The sequence below is a fragment of the Sebastes umbrosus genome, chromosome 15 (assembly GCF_015220745.1).
Source record: "Sebastes umbrosus isolate fSebUmb1 chromosome 15, fSebUmb1.pri, whole genome shotgun sequence".
In the NCBI taxonomy this organism is placed as follows: domain Eukaryota; kingdom Metazoa; phylum Chordata; class Actinopteri; order Perciformes; family Sebastidae; genus Sebastes; species Sebastes umbrosus.
In genome coordinates this window covers 2,418,554-2,441,167 of record NC_051283.1, presented here as the reverse complement: position 1 = coordinate 2,441,167, position 22,614 = coordinate 2,418,554, and the positions used below count along the sequence as shown (strand labels likewise).

The window sequence follows — 22,614 nt, the reverse complement described above, 5'->3', positions numbered from 1 at the left end:
ACCTCAACCCAATTCAACACTTGTAGGATCAGCTTGGGCGTGCTGTACGTGTTAGAGTGACCTGGCTGACCTGCAACGAATCCTGGTTGAGGAATGGAACTGCATCCCACAGCAACGTGTGACCAGGTTGGTGACCAGCATGAGGAGGAGGTGCCAGGCTGTTGTGGCTGCGTATGGATCTTCCGACGCTACTGAGGCTCCTGACTGTGTATTAAATGAATATAGTGTAAAATAGCCAATATGTCTTGTTTGTTTCTTGTTACTGAAAGAGAGTTCAATCATCCAATCCACCAAACAACTCAAAACAAGAGTCAGTACCAACAGGAGAATACACTGTTTACCATTGACGGAGCATTTTGGCAAATTTTTCTTGGGCGCTACCCACATAATCAGCTGTGCTGCTCATCCCACAAATACATGATCCTTACAAGTTGGACATCATTGCAAAGGTAAATAAACAGGTTTTCCAATGATGTAAAATACAATGACCATTAGCATTGTAACAATAGAGAAATAATCCACCAAACACAAGTTTACGAACTTTGTTTTTCCAGTTTATATATAATAAATTCTACTATTTTTTTTCTCACTGTACATGTAGGCAAGTTGATGAAGACCTTTTGAAATCACTTTAGTTGGACTGGACAAACTGTTATAGTCTAAAGAGCAAATTTTCCCCAAAAAAACTGTATGTAGCTTCTGAGTAGAACATTTCTCATTTCCCATAGCTGTGTATGTTTATTTTTCACCTTTATGATTCACTCGACATTTATAGTTTCTGTAGTTGCAGCAGATTCACAGCATACATAGGAACTACTCAAAGCCCTTAATGGGAATAATCCATTTCTGTCTGCACGTTCAGAGACTCCAAACACTCAAAGTTCAGCACAAAATGTGTCTTAAAAATATGTCAAACACCAACAAGACATTAATAGAATGTTAAGTTTAAATAAACACAAAATTTTTTTTTGTAAATGCTTTAAAGTTACAAACAAACAGAGGACACAAAAAAATGCTTTTTGTGGGTGAAAATAGTTTTAAGGTCCCATATCGTGCTCATTTTCAGGTTCATACTTGTATTCTGTGTTTCTACTAGAACATGTTTACATGCTGTAATATTAAAAAAACTTTATTTTCCTCATACTGTCTGCCTGAATATACCTGTATTCACCATCTGTCTGAAACGATCCGTTTTAGTGCATTTCAGTGGAATTGCAATGGTATTGCGTTGCTAGGCAACAGCTTGGGTCCATGTTTTACTCCTGTCAGTTGATGTTATTTACATACACTGCAACAGGAAATAAACTGGGACACATTTACAATGTTTATGTTTAAAACCGTGTAATTGTCTAAATATTATATATTTTGTGACATCACAAATAGACAGAAATCCTAGCGGCTTGTTTCAAACGCACAATTTCTGAACACGGGCTGTGTGTATTTCTCCGTATATTGAACGTTTTGATAGTTTGACAGTATTTATAAAGCACTACTTTATAACATAACAGACATGAAAATCTTACGTTTTACAATATGGGACCTTTAATGCATTTTTACAGGTGAGCCGAGCTGTATTAGGACAAATTCAGAAGATCAGTAAAAGCTGGTTAATTCTTCACAATCACTCTCTGTCTGTCATCTGTTACATACTGTATGATCCCTTCTTTAATAGCTGAACACATTCAAGAAGCATTTTAATGTTTGCAGGGTCTTATTAAGTTCTTTATTTGTATCATTAGCTGCATTAATAATCACATTGCTCCACGTTCTGCATCCTGTACTGAGCTTGTTTAACAGGCTGAGCCTTGAGACTTGAGCTGAACTGCATTTCAGACGCACTTTAAAGTTGTTTTTGGTTTGTCACAAATACGTCTGTGAGGCGCTCTGCAGTCTTTATCAAACCAACACCTCAGGACGGTTCTGTCCTTCTCCCCCATCCTCACACAGTCCTCTCCATCAATCTTGTTTGCTCCGTCCCAGTTGTCCGGCTCATTGAAGCTCCAGAAAGTCAAACTGACATATTGGAAACAGAAAGAACTGGTTCAATAACTTTGTAGTAACTTTGATATTGGAAACTGACAACAACAAAAAAAAGTCAAACCTTGTGTTAGGTGGTGAGCCGTCTACCCACAACCATTTGTTTTCTTCCTTGGAGTCCGTCAGTCCGATCCAGAACTTGTCTTCATGTTCGTCCATTTTTTCACTCAGTTTCCCCAACAGGAATTCCTTGACAGGAAAAGTTGATGGAAAACACAAATCTGTGACATCCCCTTTCTGTGCTGAGAGATCATGTTAACTAATGTGGAAACAAGGATGTGATGAAACATGAGCGTGCAGCAGTGTGTTCTACCTGCTCCTCTCTGCTCTCTATCTTCACCAGATCTCCTCCTAGATGTCTACATTCACTTCTGCTCTCTTCCCAGGTTGATTTCTTGCTGGAGAAATGATAGCACTTTGCTCCATGTTGCTCCCAGCCTTCTTCACAGCTTGGACACCTGTCATCTTTTAAGAGATCACAGCAAACTCTTCAGTCAGGTGCAACAAATCTCTCTTTATATTTGTGTGATTTGACTCTCTGAGAATCTGAGAGCAGCTGAGACAGTCTGTCAGTCCATCACTGATCATTTAATCATCATCAGAGGATGCAAACTTGTAAAAAATCCATCACTTACTTTGTACCAAAGGAGGTTGTGGGCACTTTTGCGGCATCGTGTTGTTGCATGATTTGACTTCACAGCGTTTCTCTGATGTGAAAGAAGATAAAAAGATTTCACTTCCATTTACATTAACACCTGAACAGAGAACAAAACTCTTTCACAGTACAGACAGTTGAGTGTAAACCTAAAGATAAATGATTAACAGATTAATATCAGGGGTTTAATCCAAAATATGATCCATTTTAAAGTGACCATGCAGCTGACAAAGCTTACCTGTGAGGTTTTTTCTCACAGCATCAAGCTCACCTTCCAGCTGTTGGAGACGTTCCATGGTTTGGATCTTTTTATAAGCTGATTTAAAAAAGAGAAGAAGAAAGTGTAGTTTATAGAGTGCTACAGGAATGAGTCCTAAAAACCCCAGAAATGAGTTTTAGCACTTCTGGTTCCCTCGTCTGGAAGTCAATGGGTTTTTAGTTAGATGCCTGAAATAGAGTGCTGCAGGGATGACGTATTTTTGTTGGCCAACCAGGAAGTTAGCATCGCCCTGGTTCCTTCAACAAAAAGCCAATGAGATTGTTCCATTTGGTTTTGGATTATTACAAGTGGCTAAATGAGACGACTAAACGTCATCACGCTGACTCGTCCTCCTTTACAGCCTCGTTGCGTAAACCCATTGACCTCCAGCTGAGGGAACCAGAAGTGCTAAAATGCTAACTCATTTCTGAGTTAACACAAGCTGAAGAGATTTTAACGTTTTGTTCTGCCACATAAAATACGAATAAAATTGAAGCCTTTATGTGTCTTAAAAAAGGCGGTTGCTAACAAGTGGCTAAATGAGACGACTAAATGTCATCACGCCGACTCGTCCTCCTTTACAGCCTCGTTGTGTATACTCACACTCATGTGACCGCTGTGTAGTTTGTTTATAGCCTAATGTTAGCTTTTTACTTCTGCTGATTGCATTCACGCTTAAAACATCATAAAAGTGGTGTTCATTAGTGAAGATTATCTTACTGAATTAAACGTGTGAATATCATAAACGTGTGTTTGACACAGAGCTGATTTTCTGCAATAATCCAAAACCAATGGAACAATCCCATTGGCTTTGTGTCGAGGGAACCAGGGCGATGCTAACTTCCTGGTTGGCCTACAAAAATACAAAAATGCAGATTTTACATCAACAGTTCTGAAAAAGGAAAACATCTATTGAGAATAACATATCAAACAATCTGAACTTGAATGTCATAGTTGCTGACGTCACCTGAAAGCCACCAGGTCTGTTCTTCAAAACAAGCATCGATATTGTATAAGTCATTCTAAATGAATTCAGTTTGAAGAGAAGAGTACAAACTCACAGGTCAGGCTGAGAGCGATGACAGCAGCTACCGGGAGAGCACTGAGAACTACTAAAGCCACTCTCTCGCATGTGACTCCTGATCGTCCATTTGACACCTGTTGTTGCTGGGAACCTGTTGAACAGCAGAAGAGATATGCATTGAAGGAACTGGGTTACAGTGGGCTTTCTCCAGTAAACTGGCTTCTTAAACATTTTGTAAACCAGAAACCAGGTTTTCTGTATTTTGGACAATTAGATTTCTCCTGGAGAAAACCCTGTATAGAATGTCTTGGCTCGGCCATGTATATGTGCACCGGGTTTCCAATTGGCTTTTTTACAAGTTTGAATATGCAGGACAAAGACTGCACACAGAGAAAAGTGCCATGTCACAGTCAAACAATCAAACCTTCAAAAAATTTTATACTGTAAACTTTTTCCAAACAAAAATTTAATTCTGAAAATGACGTGGCGTATGTATGAACCAGATCTGAGTTCACTTTGTGGTGTTTTTCCCCCCAAAAGCTGAGAGATCAGTCAAAAAAATCATCTGTTTTGAAACTAAAAAGTTCCACGTTATGTAAATACATAACTGATTAACTTTCTTTCTTTCTGCTGTTTAGAATCATATAAAGATTTACTTGATATATTGAGATTTAAGGGTGTTTCTGCAACTATACGGGCATTTTTAAGTCCCAGCAATGAAATTGTAGATTTTTGTTAAAATTTGCAGTGCAATGATTGATAAATATATACAGTGTTATTACCCATCTCGACATCAAAAAATGATTACTAAATAATGTGATTTAATAAAATTTATGAAGAATGTTATGGGTCCAAACACCACTTTTCTTCATGTCCCACAACTGTGGTCTCAATGTTGAGATATGTAAAATGAGCTAATTCAATTATAATATGACATTATTTCAAATGGAATTGTTTCATATACATATTACTGTACACCATATTAAAATGATGTATTTGTTTACAAATCATTTATTGGATTTTTTAAAATCTAAATGTGCCTGTCCCACACTTCTGAGTCCTTACCGCGACACTGAACAAATACCATCGTAAAAGTTTTATTCAAAGCCAAACAAATCTAGTTTCCATGGAAACAGGAGTCAGCCGTTGAACACATGGATGACAGGTTGGGCGACCCACTTAGGTGACCCTGTTTTCTTATGTTGCTGATGTCTGACTGTCACTGCTGTCACTTCAACTTCACTGTATTTATAGTGCATTATTTATCAACCAGACATAGAAATATGAGTACTCAAGTCTCCACGGACATACAGTGAAATGAGTTGACTGTCTGCTGATGCTCTGATGGACCACAGCATGTACAAAGAGACTAAACAGGAAACTTGACACAGATGACTAAACATATATGTGGCTCAACTCCATCACGTTTTCTCCTCCTCTCCCCATTTTACTGTAAATTACCAGACACCGTTCTTCACTCAGTGATAGAGATTATTTCTTTCTTTCTTTGCAGTTACAAAAGAGGAAAATGTTACCATGTATTTGCAATAAGGTGTGATCACACTTGCACCAGTCAATAACAAACGTCTGCTCTATATTCAGTTTGTTTCCGTTACAGCTCATGTCACTGACAGCTGATCCTGTTATTAATTAGTTCACACCACTAATGTTTGTAATATATTTGTACTAGGGCTGCCCCCTCTTCATCGATTAGTCGACTAATTAGTCGTTTTGGTCTTAGTCGACTAAGATTTCTTTAGCAGATTAGTCGTTTTTGATGCTTTTTTTCATGCTGAATGACTTATTTCTAAGAAGCTTATGAGCACATCTCTGGTAAGTACAAGATTTAAAGAGCTGCTTTTGTATGAATCAATTTATCGATTAGTTGAAAAAAATCATGTGAGTGTTAGTCAACTAAGAATTTCTTTGGTCGAAGACAGCCCTAATATGCACAGATGTATTTTTGAAAATTCAGTTGGTTGAGAAACACACAAAATGCCAATTTTTCCTTTAATGCACCTGAAATTCTTCATTTATATCTGTGAATCTACCTTTGATTTAATGTATGTTTTTATGTTTATTTATAGTAGAAACGCTGAAGGTGGTTTCAAACTGAATAAAGTTACATGTTGATGCAATATTTTAAAGGAAGAATATGTATTTTACTAAGTCCTAAAACTTTAGGCAGCAATTTCATTTCTTTACTGTAATAAATTGTGTTGTACGCATTAAAGAATACACATTTTTATTCTGAGATAAAATAAGAAATACTAAGACTGGTGGCTGTTTCGTCATGATGACCACTGACTGGCGGTCACTTTCTTGTTCTCCTTCCTATTTATCACTTTTATTTTATTACCCACCAGGAAGCTCTGTGGACGGCTGCTTCTTCAAGATCTTGACTTCAGAGTAAGTGGTGTCAGCCGATGAGGACGCGGTCCCTGCCACACAAAACACAAAACTTTCTGTTGAATGAGCTGCAAATATGTGCTGACTTCTGATAAAGTGTGAGATTAAACATTCAGATTTCACTTAAACTCTGACAAGTTTAAGAAACACATCTTGGAGGTATTTAGAAAGCTCTGGTAGCATTCTTATAAAGGATGGATGTAAACGCTACCACTTGAGAGACAGACAGACAGACAGACAGTCAGACAGACAGACAGACTGACAGATATATATATATATAGATATATAGATAGATAGATAGATAGATAGATACTCACCATTAGGCTTTCCCCTCTCTCTTGTGAACTTGACATCAGAGTACAAAACATCAGCTTCAGACATGTTATCCCTGTGATCATCAGTGACTTTGAAAGGGAACTAGATAAACGTCTGACAGCATATACTGTTAAAAAAAGATCCTTCCTGTTGGACCTGAGGAAGGGGAGGGCTTTATAAAGTGTTCCCCAAAATCAAAGTTTTTTTATTCATAAGTTAATTTGAAGATATTTTCACTTCTCTTTTGTCTCGACAATGAAGTAAGATTCATTTTAGTGTAAAAGGTTGTAAAATAATTAAAAAACAAAAGAAATTCCAGAAATTCCCTTCTTTCCCCCATCTTTACTGAATCTGTCACTATCAAACAAAGAAAATGCTAAACAAAAATGGAAAATGCAAAAAATAACAATAAAAGTTAGGCTTATATAGGCTACCTCATCATAGTAACACTATACATCAATAAAGTCTACTAAAATGTTATTTTATTAACATAACATAACAATATAATATAAAACCTCCCCGCACTGACATGGAGGATGTTTTGTTTTTAGAAAACATAAATCATTTTGCCAATAAATAAATACCTCAAAGTATACTTCTTAACTTTGTGGAGAGTTTCCAACTATGTCTCATATCAGTAGAGGAAGTTTGCTCAGTAGGTAGCAGTAGGCCTTTACTTAGGATTTGATTTACCAGTGCGTCTGTATTTATTTTGTAGTATTTCCAACATCAAGAACGAACTTTCACTCTGAAAAAAGCTTTTTCCTGAGCTTTCAACTGGATCTTATAGTTTGCATCAGAGTTTCCTCAGTAGTAAGTGAACCTTGAGTTAAGTTGTTTTTTTTGTTTTTTTACTTCCAGCTTCAAGAATAAATTATTTGATTTAAACTTTGAAGTCAAGATAACTTCTGTAATTTGACATTTGTGACCCTTTACGATGTCACAAATTGTAAAATTAAACTATGTGCACCCCCTCAGAGTGCCAGGGGATAATCAACAAAGCTAAATAATATACAACACATAATGAGTAATAATAATACAAAATTAATAAATATGAGCAAGATTATATATGTAAAAAAAACCAATAACAAGTAATAATACAATAATTATTCATTGGGATATGCATGGAAACCAAACAGCACAACCCCAAAAGAAATTCAGGAAGACCATGATCAACAATAAAGCACTAATATGTAATAGAAATCAACATTCCGGATTGAAGCCTTCTTCGGACGTTACACAACGAAGCGTCACCCGAATTTCATCCAATCAACGCACACTGTATGATCCCTTGTTTAATAGCAGAACACATTCAAGAAGCATTTTAATGTTTGCAGGGTCTTATTAAGTTCTTTATTTGTATCATTAGCTGCATTAATAATCACATTGCTCCACGTTCTGCATCCTGTACTGAGCTTGTTTAACAGGCTGAGCCTTAAGACTTGAGCTGAACTGCATTTCAGACACACTTTAAAGTTTTTGTTGGTTTGGCACAAACTCTTCTTTGAGGCGCTCTGCAGTCTTTATCAAACCACCACATCAAGTGTTCTCCGTTCTTCTCCCCCATCCTCACACAGTCCTCTCCATCCATGTTTTCTCCGTCCCAGTTGTCCGGCTCTTTGCCGCTCCAGAAAGTCAAACTGACATATTGGAAACAGAAAGAACTGGTTCAATAACTTTGTAGTAACTTTGATATTGGAAACTGACAACAACAAAAAAAGTCAAACCTCGTGTCCAGTGGTGAGCCGTCTACCCACAACCATTTGTTTTCTTCCTCGGAGTCCGTCAGTCCGATCCAGAACTTGTCTTCATGTGTGTCCATTTTGTCTCTCAGTCTCCCCAACAGGAATTCCTTGACAGGAAAAGTTGATGGAAAACACAAATCTGTGACATCCCCTTTCTGTGCTGAGAGACCATGTTAACTAATATGGAAACAAGGATGTGATGAAACATGAGCGTGCAGCAGTGTGTTCTACCTGCTCCTCTCTGCTCTCTATCTTCACCAGATCTCCTCCTAGACGTCTACATTCACTTCTGCTCTCTTCCCAGGTTGATTTATAGCTGGAGAAATGATAGCACTTTGCTCCATGTTGCTCCCAGCCTTCTTCACAGCTTGGACACCTGTCATCTTTTAAGAGATCACAGCAAACTCTTCAGTCAGGTGCAACAAATCTCTCTTTATATTTGTGTGATTTGACTCTCTGAGAATCTGAGAGCAGCTGAGACAGTCTGTCAGTCCATCACTGATCATTTAATCATCATCAGAGGATGTAAACTTGTAAGAAATCCATCACTTACTTTGTACCAAAGGAGGTTTTGGGCACTTTTGCGGCATCGTGTTGTTGCATGATTTTACTTCACAGTGTTTCTCTGATGTGAAAGAAGATAAAAAGATTTCACTTCCATTTACATTAACACCTGAACAGAGAACAAAACTCTTTCACGGTACAGACAGTTGAGTGTAAACCTAAAGATAAATGATTAACAGATTAATATCAGGGATTTAATCCAAAATGTGATCCATTTTAAAGTGACCTTGCAGCTGACAAAGCTTACCTGTGAGGTTTTTTCTCACAGCATCAAGCTCCAGCTGTTGGAGACGTTCCATGGTTTGGATGTTTTTATAAGCTGATTTAAAAAAGAGAAGAAGAAAGTGTAGTTTATAGAGTGCTACAGGAATGAGTCCTAAAAAACCCAGAAATGAGTTTTAGCACTTCTGGTTCCCTCGTCTGGAAGTCAATGGGTTTTTAGTTAGATACCTGAAATAGAGTGGTGCACGGATGACGTATTTTTGTAGGCCAACCAGGAAGTTAGCATCACCCTGGTTCCTTCAACAAAAAGCCAATGGGATTGTTCCATTGCTTTTTTTGGGATTATTGCAGAAAATCAGCTCTGTGGCAAACACACGTTTATGATACTTACACGTTTAATTCAGTAAGATAATCCTCACTAATGAACACCATTTTTATGAATTTTTGCAGCGTGAATGCTACCGTCAGAAGTAAAAAGCTAATGTTAGTCTATAAATGAACTACACAGCGGTCACATGAACGAGTATACACAACGAGGCTGTAAAGGAGGACGAGTCGGCGTGATGACGTTTAGTAGTCTCATTTAGCCTCTTGTTAGCAACCGCCTTTTTTAAGACACATAAAGGCTTCAAAATTCCCAAGTGGCATATTTACTGATGTATTTTATGTCATAGAACAAAAAGTTAAAATCTCTTCAGCTTGAGGCATTTCAGGCATCGAAATGAAAACCCATTCTAAAACCCATTGACCTCCAGCTGAGGGAACAAGAAGTGCTAAAATGCTAACTCATTTCTGGGTTTTAGGACTCATTCCTGCACCACCCTATTCAATATTGCAAAGATCCGACCCTACCGACCCTCCCTGAAGGTGTGGATGAGCTGCCGAGAAGCTCATCCACGCCTTCATCTCCTCCCGCCTTGATTACTGCAACTCTCTCCTCTACGGCATCAGCATCACCTCCATCAATAAACTCCAACTGGTCCAGAATGCAGCTGCCCGACTCCTCACCCACACCAAATCATGGCATCACATCACCCCAGTCCTGAAAGACCTCCACTGGCTCCCCGTCTCCCACTGGATCTCCTACAAAATCCTGACCCTTACCTACAAAGCCCTCCACCAATTTGCCCCCCACTACCTCTCTGACCTCCTCTCCTACCAACCCCCACGGTCCCTCAGATCCACCTCAGCTGGTCTACTTTTCACCCCCAAGTCCAACCTCCTCAGCTTTGGGGACAGAGCATTCTCCAGGGCAGCTCCCAAGCTCTGGAACTCCCTCCCAAAACTCATCAGAGACTCCGATTCCCTCACCCTATTCCAGTCCCGCCTCAAGACCCATCTTTTCTCCTCTGCCTACTCCTAGCCCCCCCGCTGCCCCCCCCCCTCCCCTTACCCATTTGTCCATGTGTATGTATGAGAGTGCGCCTGTGTATGTCGTCTGTCTCCTGTTTGTCCCACACCGTTTTCCCCCCGATAGTGTAAAGCCTCTTTGAGTTCTTTAAAAGCGTTATATAAGTTGAATTTATTATTATTATAAAGTCTGTGGTTAACACAAGCTGAAGAGATTTTAACATTTGTTCTGCCACATAAAATACATCAGTAAATATCCCACTCTTGAATTTTGAAGCTTTGTTGTGTCTTAAAAAAGGTGCTTGCTAACAAGTGGCAAAATGAGACGACTAAACGTCATCACGTCGACTCGTCCTCCTTTACAGCCTCCTTGTGTATACTCACACTCATGTGACCATGGTGTAGTTCCTTTAGAGCCTAACGTTAGCTTTTTACTTCTGGTGATTGGATTCACACCTCAAAAATCATAAAGTGGTGTTCATTAGTGGAGATTATCTTGCTCAAGAACATGTAAGTATCATAAACGTGTGTTTGCCATAGATCTGATTTTCTGCAATAATCCAAAACCAAAAGGAAAAATCCCATTGGCTTTTTGTCAAGGGAACCAGGGCGATGCTAACTTCCTGGTTGGCCAACAAAAATACATCATCCCTGCTCCACTCTATAGAGCAGGAGTCTATTTATCATTCCAAGATTAATTTAGAGTGATGATTATTAATAAGGAGAGCTCTAGGTAAAAAATGGATTCCAAAAAAGATAATGAAAGTGACATTTGTTGCTGATTTTACATCAACAGTTCTGGAAAAGGAAAACATCAATTGAGAATAACATATCAAACTGAAGAGTACAAACTCACAGGTCAGGCCGAGAGCGATGACAGCAGCTACCAGGAGAGCACTGAGAACGACTAAAGCCACTCTCTCGCATGTGACTCCTGATCGTCCATTTGACACCTGTTGTTCCTGGGAACCTGTTGAACAGCAGAAGAGATATGCATTGAAGGACCTGGGTTACAGTGGGCTTTCTCCAGTAAACTGGCTTCTTAAACATTTTGTAAACCAGAAACCTGGTTTTCTGTAATTGGGACAATTAGATTTCTCCTGGAGAAAACCGTGTATAGAATTTCTTGGCACCAGGTTTCCAATTGGCTTTTTTACAAGTTTGAATATGCATGACAAAGACTGCACACAGAGAAAAGTGCCATGTCACAGTCAAACAATCAAACCTTCAAATATTTTATACAGTTAACTTTTCCAAACAAAAATTAAATTCTGAAAATGACGTGGCGTATGTATGAACCAGATCTGAGTTCACTTTGTGGTGTGTTGAGAGATCAGTCAAAAAAATCATCTGTTTTGAAACTAAAAAGTTCCACGTTATGTAAATACATAACTGATTAACTTTCTTTCTTTCTGCTGTTTAGAATCATATAAAGATTTACTTGATATATTGAGATTTAAGGGTGTTTCTGCAACTATACGGGCATTTTTAAGTCCCAGCAATGAAATTGTAGATTTTTGTTAAAATTTGCAGTGCAATGATTGATAAATATATACAGTGTTATTACCCATCTCGACATCAAAAAATGATTACTAAATAATGTGATTTAATAAAATTTATGAAGAATGTTATGGGTCCAAACACCACTTTTCTTCATGTCCCACAACTGTGGTCTCAATGTTGAGATATGTAAAATGAGCTAATTCAATTATAATATGACATTATTTCAAATGGAATTGTTTCATATACATATTACTGTACACCATATTAAAATGATGTATTTGTTTACAAATCATTTATTGGATTTTTTAAAATCTAAATGTGCCTGTCCCACACTTCTGAGTCCTTACCGCGACACTGAACAAATACCATCGTAAAAGTTTTATTCAAAGCCAAACAAATCTAGTTTCCATGGAAACAGGAGTCAGCCGTTGAACACATGGATGACAGGTTGGGCGACCCACTTAGGTGACCCTGTTTTCTTATGTTGCTGATGTCTGACTGTCACTGCTGTCACTTCAACTTCACTGTATTTATAGTGCATTATTTATCAACCAGACATAGAAATATGAGTACTCAAGTCTCCACGGACATACAGTGAAATGAGTTGACTGTCTGCTGATGCTCTGATGGACCACAGCATGTACAAAGAGACTAAACAGGAAACTTGACACAGATGACTAAACATATATGTGGCTCAACTCCATCACGTTTTCTCCTCCTCTCCCCATTTTACTGTAAATTACCAGACACCGTTCTTCACTCAGTGATAGAGATTATTTCTTTCTTTCTTTGCAGTTACAAAAGAGGAAAATGTTACCATGTATTTGCAATAAGGTGTGATCACACTTGCACCAGTCAATAACAAACGTCTGCTCTATATTCAGTTTGTTTCCGTTACAGCTCATGTCACTGACAGCTGATCCTGTTATTAATTAGTTCACACCACTAATGTTTGTAATATATTTGTACTAGGGCTGCCCCCTCTTCATCGATTAGTCGACTAATTAGTCGTTTTGGTCTTAGTCGACTAAGATTTCTTTAGCAGATTAGTCGTTTTTGATGCTTTTTTTCATGCTGAATGACTTATTTCTAAGAAGCTTATGAGCACATCTCTGGTAAGTACAAGATTTAAAGAGCTGCTTTTGTATGAATCAATTTATCGATTAGTTGAAAAAAAATCATGTGAGTGTTAGTCAACTAAGAATTTCTTTGGTCGAAGACAGCCCTAATATGCACAGATGTATTTTTGAAAATTCAGTTGGTTGAGAAACACACAAAATGCCAATTTTTCCTTTAATGCACCTGAAATTCTTCATTTATATCTGTGAATCTACCTTTGATTTAATGTATGTTTTTATGTTTATTTATAGTAGAAACGCTGAAGGTGGTTTCAAACTGAATAAAGTTACATGTTGATGCAATATTTTAAAGGAAGAATATGTATTTTACTAAGTCCTAAAACTTTAGGCAGCAATTTCATTTCTTTACTGTAATAAATTGTGTTGTACGCATTAAAGAATACACATTTTTATTCTGAGATAAAATAAGAAATACTAAGACTGGTGGCTGTTTCGTCATGATGACCACTGACTGGCGGTCACTTTCTTGTTCTCCTTCCTATTTATCACTTTTATTTTATTACCCACCAGGAAGCTCTGTGGACGGCTGCTTCTTCAAGATCTTGACTTCAGAGTAAGTGGTGTCAGCCGATGAGGACGCGGTCCCTGCCACACAAAACACAAAACTTTCTGTTGAATGAGCTGCAAATATGTGCTGACTTCTGATAAAGTGTGAGATTAAACATTCAGATTTCACTTAAACTCTGACAAGTTTAAGAAACACATCTTGGAGGTATTTAGAAAGCTCTGGTAGCATTCTTATAAAGGATGGATGTAAACGCTACCACTTGAGAGACAGACAGACAGACAGACAGTCAGACAGACAGACAGACTGACAGATATATATATATATAGATATATAGATAGATAGATAGATAGATAGATACTCACCATTAGGCTTTCCCCTCTCTCTTGTGAACTTGACATCAGAGTACAAAACATCAGCTTCAGACATGTTATCCCTGTGATCATCAGTGACTTTGAAAGGGAACTAGATAAACGTCTGACAGCATATACTGTTAAAAAAAGATCCTTCCTGTTGGACCTGAGGAAGGGGAGGGCTTTATAAAGTGTTCCCCAAAATCAAAGTTTTTTTATTCATAAGTTAATTTGAAGATATTTTCACTTCTCTTTTGTCTCGACAATGAAGTAAGATTCATTTTAGTGTAAAAGGTTGTAAAATAATTAAAAAACAAAAGAAATTCCAGAAATTCCCTTCTTTCCCCCATCTTTACTGAATCTGTCACTATCAAACAAAGAAAATGCTAAACAAAAATGGAAAATGCAAAAAATAACAATAAAAGTTAGGCTTATATAGGCTACCTCATCATAGTAACACTATACATCAATAAAGTCTACTAAAATGTTATTTTATTAACATAACATAACAATATAATATAAAACCTCCCCGCACTGACATGGAGGATGTTTTGTTTTTAGAAAACATAAATCATTTTGCCAATAAATAAATACCTCAAAGTATACTTCTTAACTTTGTGGAGAGTTTCCAACTATGTCTCATATCAGTAGAGGAAGTTTGCTCAGTAGGTAGCAGTAGGCCTTTACTTAGGATTTGATTTACCAGTGCGTCTGTATTTATTTTGTAGTATTTCCAACATCAAGAACGAACTTTCACTCTGAAAAAAGCTTTTTCCTGAGCTTTCAACTGGATCTTATAGTTTGCATCAGAGTTTCCTCAGTAGTAAGTGAACCTTGAGTTAAGTTGTTTTTTTTGTTTTTTTTACTTCCAGCTTCAAGAATAAATTATTTGATTTAAACTTTGAAGTCAAGATAACTTCTGTAATTTGACATTTGTGACCCTTTACGATGTCACAAATTGTAAAATTAAACTATGTGCACCCCCTCAGAGTGCCAGGGGATAATCAACAAAGCTAAATAATATACAACACATAATGAGTAATAATAATACAAAATTAATAAATATGAGCAAGATTATATATGTAAAAAAACCAATAACAAGTAATAATACAATAATTATTCATTGGGATATGCATGGAAACCAAACAGCACAACCCCAAAAGAAATTCAGGAAGACCATGATCAACAATAAAGCACTAATATGTAATAGAAATCAACATTCCGGATTGAAGCCTTCTTCGGACGTTACACAACGAAGCGTCACCCGAATTTCATCCAATCAACGCACACTGTATGATCCCTTGTTTAATAGCAGAACACATTCAAGAAGCATTTTAATGTTTGCAGGGTCTTATTAAGTTCTTTATTTGTATCATTAGCTGCATTAATAATCACATTGCTCCACGTTCTGCATCCTGTACTGAGCTTGTTTAACAGGCTGAGCCTTAAGACTTGAGCTGAACTGCATTTCAGACGCATTTTAAAGTTTTTGTTGGTTTGGCACAAACTCTTCTTTGAGGCGCTCTGCAGTCTTTATCAAACCACCACATCAAGTGTTCTCCGTTCTTCTCCCCCATCCTCACACAGTCCTCTCCATCCATGTTTTCTCCGTCCCAGTTGTCCGGCTCTTTGCCGCTCCAGAAAGTCAAACTGACATATTGGAAACAGAAAGAACTGGTTCAATAACTTTGTAGTAACTTTGATATTGGAAACTGACAACAACAAAAAAAGTCAAACCTCGTGTCCAGTGGTGAGCCGTCTACCCACAACCATTTGTTTTCTTCCTCGGAGTCCGTCAGTCCGATCCAGAACTTGTCTTCATGTGTGTCCATTTTGTCTCTCAGTCTCCCCAACAGGAATTCCTTGACAGGAAAAGTTGATGGAAAACACAAATCTGTGACATCCCCTTTCTGTGCTGAGAGACCATGTTAACTAATATGGAAACAAGGATGTGATGAAACATGAGCGTGCAGCAGTGTGTTCTACCTGCTCCTCTCTGCTCTCTATCTTCACCAGATCTCCTCCTAGACGTCTACATTCACTTCTGCTCTCTTCCCAGGTTGATTTATAGCTGGAGAAATGATAGCACTTTGCTCCATGTTGCTCCCAGCCTTCTTCACAGCTTGGACACCTGTCATCTTTTAAGAGATCACAGCAAACTCTTCAGTCAGGTGCAACAAATCTCTCTTTATATTTGTGTGATTTGACTCTCTGAGAATCTGAGAGCAGCTGAGACAGTCTGTCAGTCCATCACTGATCATTTAATCATCATCAGAGGATGTAAACTTGTAAGAAATCCATCACTTACTTTGTACCAAAGGAGGTTTTGGGCACTTTTGCGGCATCGTGTTGTTGCATGATTTTACTTCACAGTGTTTCTCTGATGTGAAAGAAGATAAAAAGATTTCACTTCCATTTACATTAACACCTGAACAGAGAACAAAACTCTTTCACGGTACAGACAGTTGAGTGTAAACCTAAAGATAAATGATTAACAGATTAATATCAGGGATTTAATCCAAAATGTGATCCATTTTAAAGTGACCTTGCAGCTGACAAAGCTTACCTGTGAGGTTTTTTCTCACAGCATCAAGCTCCAGCTGTTGGAGACGTTCCATGGTTTGGATGTTTTTATAAGCTGATTTAAAAAAGAGAAGAAGAAAGTGTAGTTTATAGAGTGCTACAGGAATGAGTCCTAAAAAACCCAGAAATGAGTTTTAGCACTTCTGGTTCCCTCGTCTGGAAGTCAATGGGTTTTTAGTTAGATACCTGAAATAGAGTGGTGCACGGATGACGTATTTTTGTAGGCCAACCAGGAAGTTAGCATCACCCTGGTTCCTTCAACAAAAAGCCAATGGGATTGTTCCATTGCTTTTTTTGGGATTATTGCAGAAAATCAGCTCTGTGGCAAAACACACGTTTATGATACTTACACGTTTAATTCAGTAAGATAATCCTCACTAATGAACACCATTTTTATGAATTTTTGCAGCGTGAATGCTACCGTCAGAAGTAAAAAAGCTAATGTTAGTCTATAAATGAACTACACAGCGGTCACATGAACGAGTATACACAACGAGGCTGTAAAGGAGGACGAGTCGGCGTGATGACGTTTAGTAGTCTCATTTAGCCTCTTGTTAGCAACCGCCTTTTTTAAGACACATAAAGGCTTCAAAATTCCCAAGTGGCATATTTACTGATGTATTTTATGTCATAGAACAAAAAGTTAAAATCTCTTCAGCTTGAGGCATTTCAGGCATCGAAATGAAAACCCATTCTAAAACCCATTGACCTCCAGCTGAGGGAACAAGAAGTGCTAAAATGCTAACTCATTTCTGGGTTTTAGGACTCATTCCTGCACCACCCTATTCAATATTGCAAAGATCCGACCCTACCGACCCTCCCTGAAGGTGTGGATGAGCTGCCGAGAAGCTCATCCACGCCTTCATCTCCTCCCGCCTTGATTACTGCAACTCTCTCCTCTACGGCATCAGCATCACCTCCATCAATAAACTCCAACTGGTCCAGAATGCAGCTGCCCGACTCCTCACCCACACCAAATCATGGCATCACATCACCCCAGTCCTGAAAGACCTCCACTGGCTCCCCGTCTCCCACTGGATCTCCTACAAAATCCTGACCCTTACCTACAAAGCCCTCCACCAATTTGCCCCCCACTACCTCTCTGACCTCCTCTCCTACCAACCCCCACGGTCCCTCAGATCCACCTCAGCTGGTCTACTTTTCACCCCCAAGTCCAACCTCCTCAGCTTTGGGGACAGAGCATTCTCCAGGGCAGCTCCCAAGCTCTGGAACTCCCTCCCAAAACTCATCAGAGACTCCGATTCCCTCACCCTATTCCAGTCCCGCCTCAAGACCCATCTTTTCTCCTCTGCCTACTCCTAGCCCCCCCGCTGCCCCCCCCCCTCCCCTTACCCATTTGTCCATGTGTATGTATGAGAGTGCGCCTGTGTATGTCGTCTGTCTCCTGTTTGTCCCACACCGTTTTCCCCCCGATAGTGTAAAGCCTCTTTGAGTTCTTTAAAAGCGTTATATAAGTTGAATTTATTATTATTATAAAGTCTGTGGTTAACACAAGCTGAAGAGATTTTAACATTTTGTTCTGCCACATAAAATACATCAGTAAATATCCCACTCTTGAATTTTGAAGCTTTGTTGTGTCTTAAAAAAGGTGCTTGCTAACAAGTGGCAAAATGAGACGACTAAACGTCATCACGTCGACTCGTCCTCCTTTACAGCCTCCTTGTGTATACTCACACTCATGTGACCATGGTGTAGTTCCTTTAGAGCCTAACGTTAGCTTTTTACTTCTGGTGATTGGATTCACACCTCAAAAATCATAAAGTGGTGTTCATTAGTGGAGATTATCTTGCTCAAGAACATGTAAGTATCATAAACGTGTGTTTGCCATAGATCTGATTTTCTGCAATAATCCAAAACCAAAAGGAAAAATCCCATTGGCTTTTTGTCAAGGGAACCAGGGCGATGCTAACTTCCTGGTTGGCCAACAAAAATACATCATCCCTGCTCCACTCTATAGAGCAGGAGTCTATTTATCATTCCAAGATTAATTTAGAGTGATGATTATTAATAAGGAGAGCTCTAGGTAAAAAAATGGATTCCAAAAAAGATAATGAAAGTGACATTTGTTGCTGATTTTACATCAACAGTTCTGGAAAAGGAAAACATCAATTGAGAATAACATATCAAACTGAAGAGTACAAACTCACAGGTCAGGCCGAGAGCGATGACAGCAGCTACCAGGAGAGCACTGAGAACGACTAAAGCCACTCTCTCGCATGTGACTCCTGATCGTCCATTTGACACCTGTTGTTCCTGGGAACCTGTTGAACAGCAGAAGAGATATGCATTGAAGGACCTGGGTTACAGTGGGCTTTCTCCAGTAAACTGGCTTCTTAAACATTTTGTAAACCAGAAACCTGGTTTTCTGTAATTGGGACAATTAGATTTCTCCTGGAGAAAACCGTGTATAGAATTTCTTGGCACCAGGTTTCCAATTGGCTTTTTTACAAGTTTGAATATGCATGACAAAGACTGCACACAGAGAAAAGTGCCATGTCACAGTCAAACAATCAAACCTTCAAATATTTTATACAGTTAACTTTTCCAAACAAAAATTAAATTCTGAAAATGACGTGGCGTATGTATGAACCAGATCTGAGTTCACTTTGTGGTGTGCTGAGAGATCAGTCAAAAAAATCATCTGTTTTGAAACTAAAAAGTTCCACGTTATGTAAATACATAACTGATTAACTTTCTTTCTTTCTGCTGTTTAGAATCATATAAAGATTTACTTGATATATTGAGATTTAAGGGTGTTTCTGCAACTATATGGGCATTTTTAAGTCCCAGCAATGAAATTGTAGATTTTTCTTTAAAATTTGCAGTGCAATGATTGATAAATATATTCAGTGTTATTACCCATCTCGACATCAAAAAATGATTACTAAATAATGTGTTTAATAAAATTTATGAAGAATGTTATGGGTCCAAACACCACTTTTCTTCATGTCCCACAACTGTGGTCTCAATGTTGAGATATGTAAAATGAGCTAATTCAATTATAATATGACATTATTTCAAATGGAATTGTTTCATATACATATTACTGTACACCATATTAAAATGATGTATTTGTTTACAAATCATTTATTGGATTTTTTTTAATCTAAATGTGCCTGTCCCACACTTCTGAGTCCTTACCGCGACACTGAACAAATACCATCGTAAAAGTTTTATTCAAAGCCAAACAAATCTAGTTTCCATGGAAACAGGAGTCAGCCGTTGAACACATGGATGACAGGTTGAGCAACACACTTAGGTGACCCTGTTTTCTTATGTTGCTGATGTCTGACTGTCACTGCTGTCATTTCAACTTCACTGTATTTATAGTGCATTATTTATCAACCAGACATAGAAATATGAGTACTCAAGTCTCCACGGACATTCAGTGAAATGAGTTGACTGTCTGCTGATGCTCTGATGGACCACAGCATGTACAAAGAGACTAAACAGGAAACTTGACACAGATGACTAAACATATATGTGGCTCAACTCCATCACGTTTTCTCCTCCTCTCCCCATTTTACTGTAAATTACCAGACACCTTTCTTCACTCAGTGATAGAGATTATTTCTTTCTTTCTTTGTAGTTACAAAAGAGGAAAATGTTACCATGTATTTGCAATAAGGTGTTTTCACATATTGCTCTATATTCAGTTTGTTTCCGTTACAGCTCATGTCACTGACAGCTGATCCTGTTATTAATTAGTTCACACCGCTAATGTTTGTAATATATTTGTACTAGGTCTGCCACCTCTTCGTTGATTAGTCGACTAATTAGTCGTTTTGGTCTTAGTCGACTAAGATTTCTTTAGCAGATTAGTCGTTTTTGATGCTTTTTTTCATGCTGAATGACTTATTTCTAAGAAGCTTATGAGCACATCTCTGGTAAATACAAGATTTAAAGAGCTGCTTTTGTGTGAATCAATTTATCGATTAGTTGAAAAAAATCATGTGAGTGTTAGTCAACTAAGAATTTCTTTGGTCGAAGACAGTCCTAATATGCACAGATGTATTTTTGAAAATTCAGTTGGTTGAGAAACACACAAAATGAAAATTTTTCCTTTAATGCGCCTGAAATTCTTCATTTAAATCTATGAATCTACCTTTGATTTAATGTATGTTTTTATGTTTATTTATAGTAGAAACGCTGAAGGTGGTTTCAAACTGAATAAAGTTACATGTTGATGCAATATTTTAAAGGAAGAATACGTATTTTACTAAGTCCTAAAATTTTAGGCAGCAATTTTATTTCTTTAATGTAATAAATTGTGTTGTACGCATTAAAGAATACACATTTTTATTCTGAGATAAAATAAGAAATACTAAGACTGGTGGCTGTTTCGTCATGATGACCACTGACTGGCGGCCACTTTCTTGTTCTCCTTCCTATTTATCACTTTTATTTTATTACCCACCAGGAAGCTCTGTGGACGGCTGCTTCTTCAAGATCTTGACTTCAGAGTAAGTAGTGTCAGCCGATGAGGACGCGTTCCCTGCCACGCAAAACACAAAACTTTCTGTTGAATGAGCTGCAAATATGTGCTGACTTCTGATAAAGTGTGAGATTAAACATTCATATTTCACTTAAACTCTGACAAGTTTAAGAAACACATCTTGGAGGTATTTAGAAAGCTCTGGTAGCATTCTTATAAAGGATGGATGTAAACGCTACCACTTGAGAGACAGACAGACAGACAGACTGACAGACAGACAGACAGACTGACAGATATATATATATATATAGATAGATAGATAGATAGATACTCACCATTAGGCTTTCCCCTCTCTCTTGTGAACTTGACATCAGAGTACAAAACATCAGCTTCAGACATGTTATCCTTGTGATCATCAGTGACTTTGAAAGGGAACTAGATAAACGTCTGACAGCATATATTGTTAAAAATAGATCCTTCCTGTTGGACCTGAGGAAGGGGAGGGCTTTATAAAGTGTTCCCCAAAATCAAAGTTTTTTTATTCATAAGATAATTTGAAGAAATGTTAACTTCTCTTTTGTCTCGACAATGAAGTAAGATTCATTTTAGTGGAAAAGGTTGTAAAATCATTAAAAAAACAAAAGAAATTCCAGAAATTCCCTTCTTTCCCCCATCTTTACTGAATCTGTCACTATCAAACAAAGAAAATGCTAAACAAAAATGGAAAATGCTAAAAATAACAATAAAAGTAAGGCTTATATAGGCTACCTCATTATAGTAACACTATACATCAATAAAGTCTACTAAAATTTAATTTTATTAATATAACATAACAATATAATATAAAACCTCCCCGCACTGACATGGAGGATGTTTTGTTTTTATAAAAACATAAATCATTTTGCCAATAAATAAATACCTCAAAGTCTATATTTGTTTTGTAGTATTTCGAACATCAAGAACGAACTTTCACACTGAAAAAAGCTTTTTCCTGAGCTTTCAAGTGGATCTTATCATTTGCATCAGAGTTTCCTCAGTAGTAAGTGAACCTTGAATTAAGTTATTTTAGTTTTTTTACCTCCAGCATCAAGAATAAATAATTTGATTTAAACTTTGAAGTCAAGATAACTTCTTTAATTTGACATTTGTGACATTTTTGGACAATTTCTGTCCATGTCTTTGCATTACCCCCCGAGAGTGCCAGGGGATAATAAACAAAGCTAAATAATATACAACACATAATAAGTAATAAGAGCAAAAGTATATATGTAAAAAAACAATAACAAGTAATAATACAATAATTATTCATTGGGATATGCATGGAAACCAAACAGCACAACACCAAAAGAAATTCAGGAAGACTATGACAACATGTAATAACATGTAATCGAAATCAACATTCTGGATTGAAGTCTTTTTCGGATGTTACACAACGAAGCGTCACCCGAATTTCATCCAATCAACGAACACAATTAGTGACAGAACCGTCTGGCGG

At 37.7% G+C, this 22,614-nt stretch overlaps 3 protein-coding genes across 3 annotated transcripts; all 3 read right to left on the bottom strand.

Annotated features, from left to right (window-relative positions):
* Positions 1-1,829: 1,829 nt before the first annotated feature.
* Positions 1,830-6,812, bottom strand: LOC119503509 (CD209 antigen-like protein E). The gene is made up of 8 exons (XM_037795340.1): positions 6,702-6,812; positions 6,339-6,416; positions 4,013-4,126; positions 2,931-3,008; positions 2,673-2,744; positions 2,351-2,502; positions 2,081-2,226; positions 1,830-2,013 (listed from the first exon to the last, which is right to left on the bottom strand). Exons 1-8 carry the CDS (start codon positions 6,763-6,765, stop codon positions 1,830-1,832), a joined length of 888 nt encoding a protein of 295 aa, XP_037651268.1. The 5' UTR covers positions 6,766-6,812.
* A 1,247-nt stretch (positions 6,813-8,059) lies between these two features.
* Positions 8,060-14,196, bottom strand: LOC119503032 (hepatic lectin-like). Its single transcript, XM_037794520.1, has 8 exons — positions 14,089-14,196; positions 13,730-13,807; positions 11,437-11,550; positions 9,256-9,327; positions 8,998-9,069; positions 8,676-8,827; positions 8,427-8,551; positions 8,060-8,339 (listed from the first exon to the last, which is right to left on the bottom strand). The coding sequence occupies exons 1-8, from the start codon at positions 14,171-14,173 to the stop codon at positions 8,159-8,161; spliced, it is 879 nt and encodes a 292-aa protein (XP_037650448.1). The 5' UTR covers positions 14,174-14,196; the 3' UTR covers positions 8,060-8,158.
* Positions 14,197-15,450: 1,254 nt separating this feature from the next.
* LOC119502800 (hepatic lectin-like) lies at positions 15,451-21,588 on the bottom strand. Its single transcript, XM_037794007.1, has 8 exons — positions 21,455-21,588; positions 21,102-21,179; positions 18,832-18,945; positions 16,647-16,718; positions 16,389-16,460; positions 16,067-16,218; positions 15,818-15,942; positions 15,451-15,730 (listed from the first exon to the last, which is right to left on the bottom strand). The coding sequence occupies exons 1-8, from the start codon at positions 21,516-21,518 to the stop codon at positions 15,550-15,552; spliced, it is 858 nt and encodes a 285-aa protein (XP_037649935.1). The 5' UTR covers positions 21,519-21,588; the 3' UTR covers positions 15,451-15,549.
* Positions 21,589-22,614: the final 1,026 nt, after the last annotated feature.

Coding starts and splice junctions, on each gene's coding strand:
- LOC119503509 (XM_037795340.1), bottom strand. CDS start 6,765: ATGTCTGAAGCTGATGTTTTGTACTCTGATGTCAAGTTCACAAGAGAG. Junction 3,009..4,012: donor CATCGCTCTCAGCCTGACCT/GTGAGTTTGTAC, acceptor TTTTTAAATCAG/CTTATAAAAAGATCCAAACC. Junction 2,227..2,350: donor TAGAGAGCAGAGAGGAGCAG/GTAGAACACACT, acceptor TTTCCTGTCAAG/GAATTCCTGTTGGGGAAACT.
- LOC119503032 (XM_037794520.1), bottom strand. CDS start 14,173: ATGATCACAGGGATAACATGTCTGAAGCTGATGTTTTGTACTCTGATG. Junction 8,828..8,997: donor AAAACCTCCTTTGGTACAAA/GTAAGTGATGGA, acceptor ATCTCTTAAAAG/ATGACAGGTGTCCAAGCTGT. Junction 8,552..8,675: donor TAGAGAGCAGAGAGGAGCAG/GTAGAACACACT, acceptor TTTCCTGTCAAG/GAATTCCTGTTGGGGAGACT.
- LOC119502800 (XM_037794007.1), bottom strand. CDS start 21,518: ATGTCTGAAGCTGATGTTTTGTACTCTGATGTCAAGTTCACAAGAGAG. Junction 16,719..18,831: donor CATCGCTCTCGGCCTGACCT/GTGAGTTTGTAC, acceptor TTTTTAAATCAG/CTTATAAAAACATCCAAACC. Junction 15,731..15,817: donor GGCTCACCACTGGACACGAG/GTTTGACTTTTT, acceptor CCAATATGTCAG/TTTGACTTTCTGGAGCGGCA.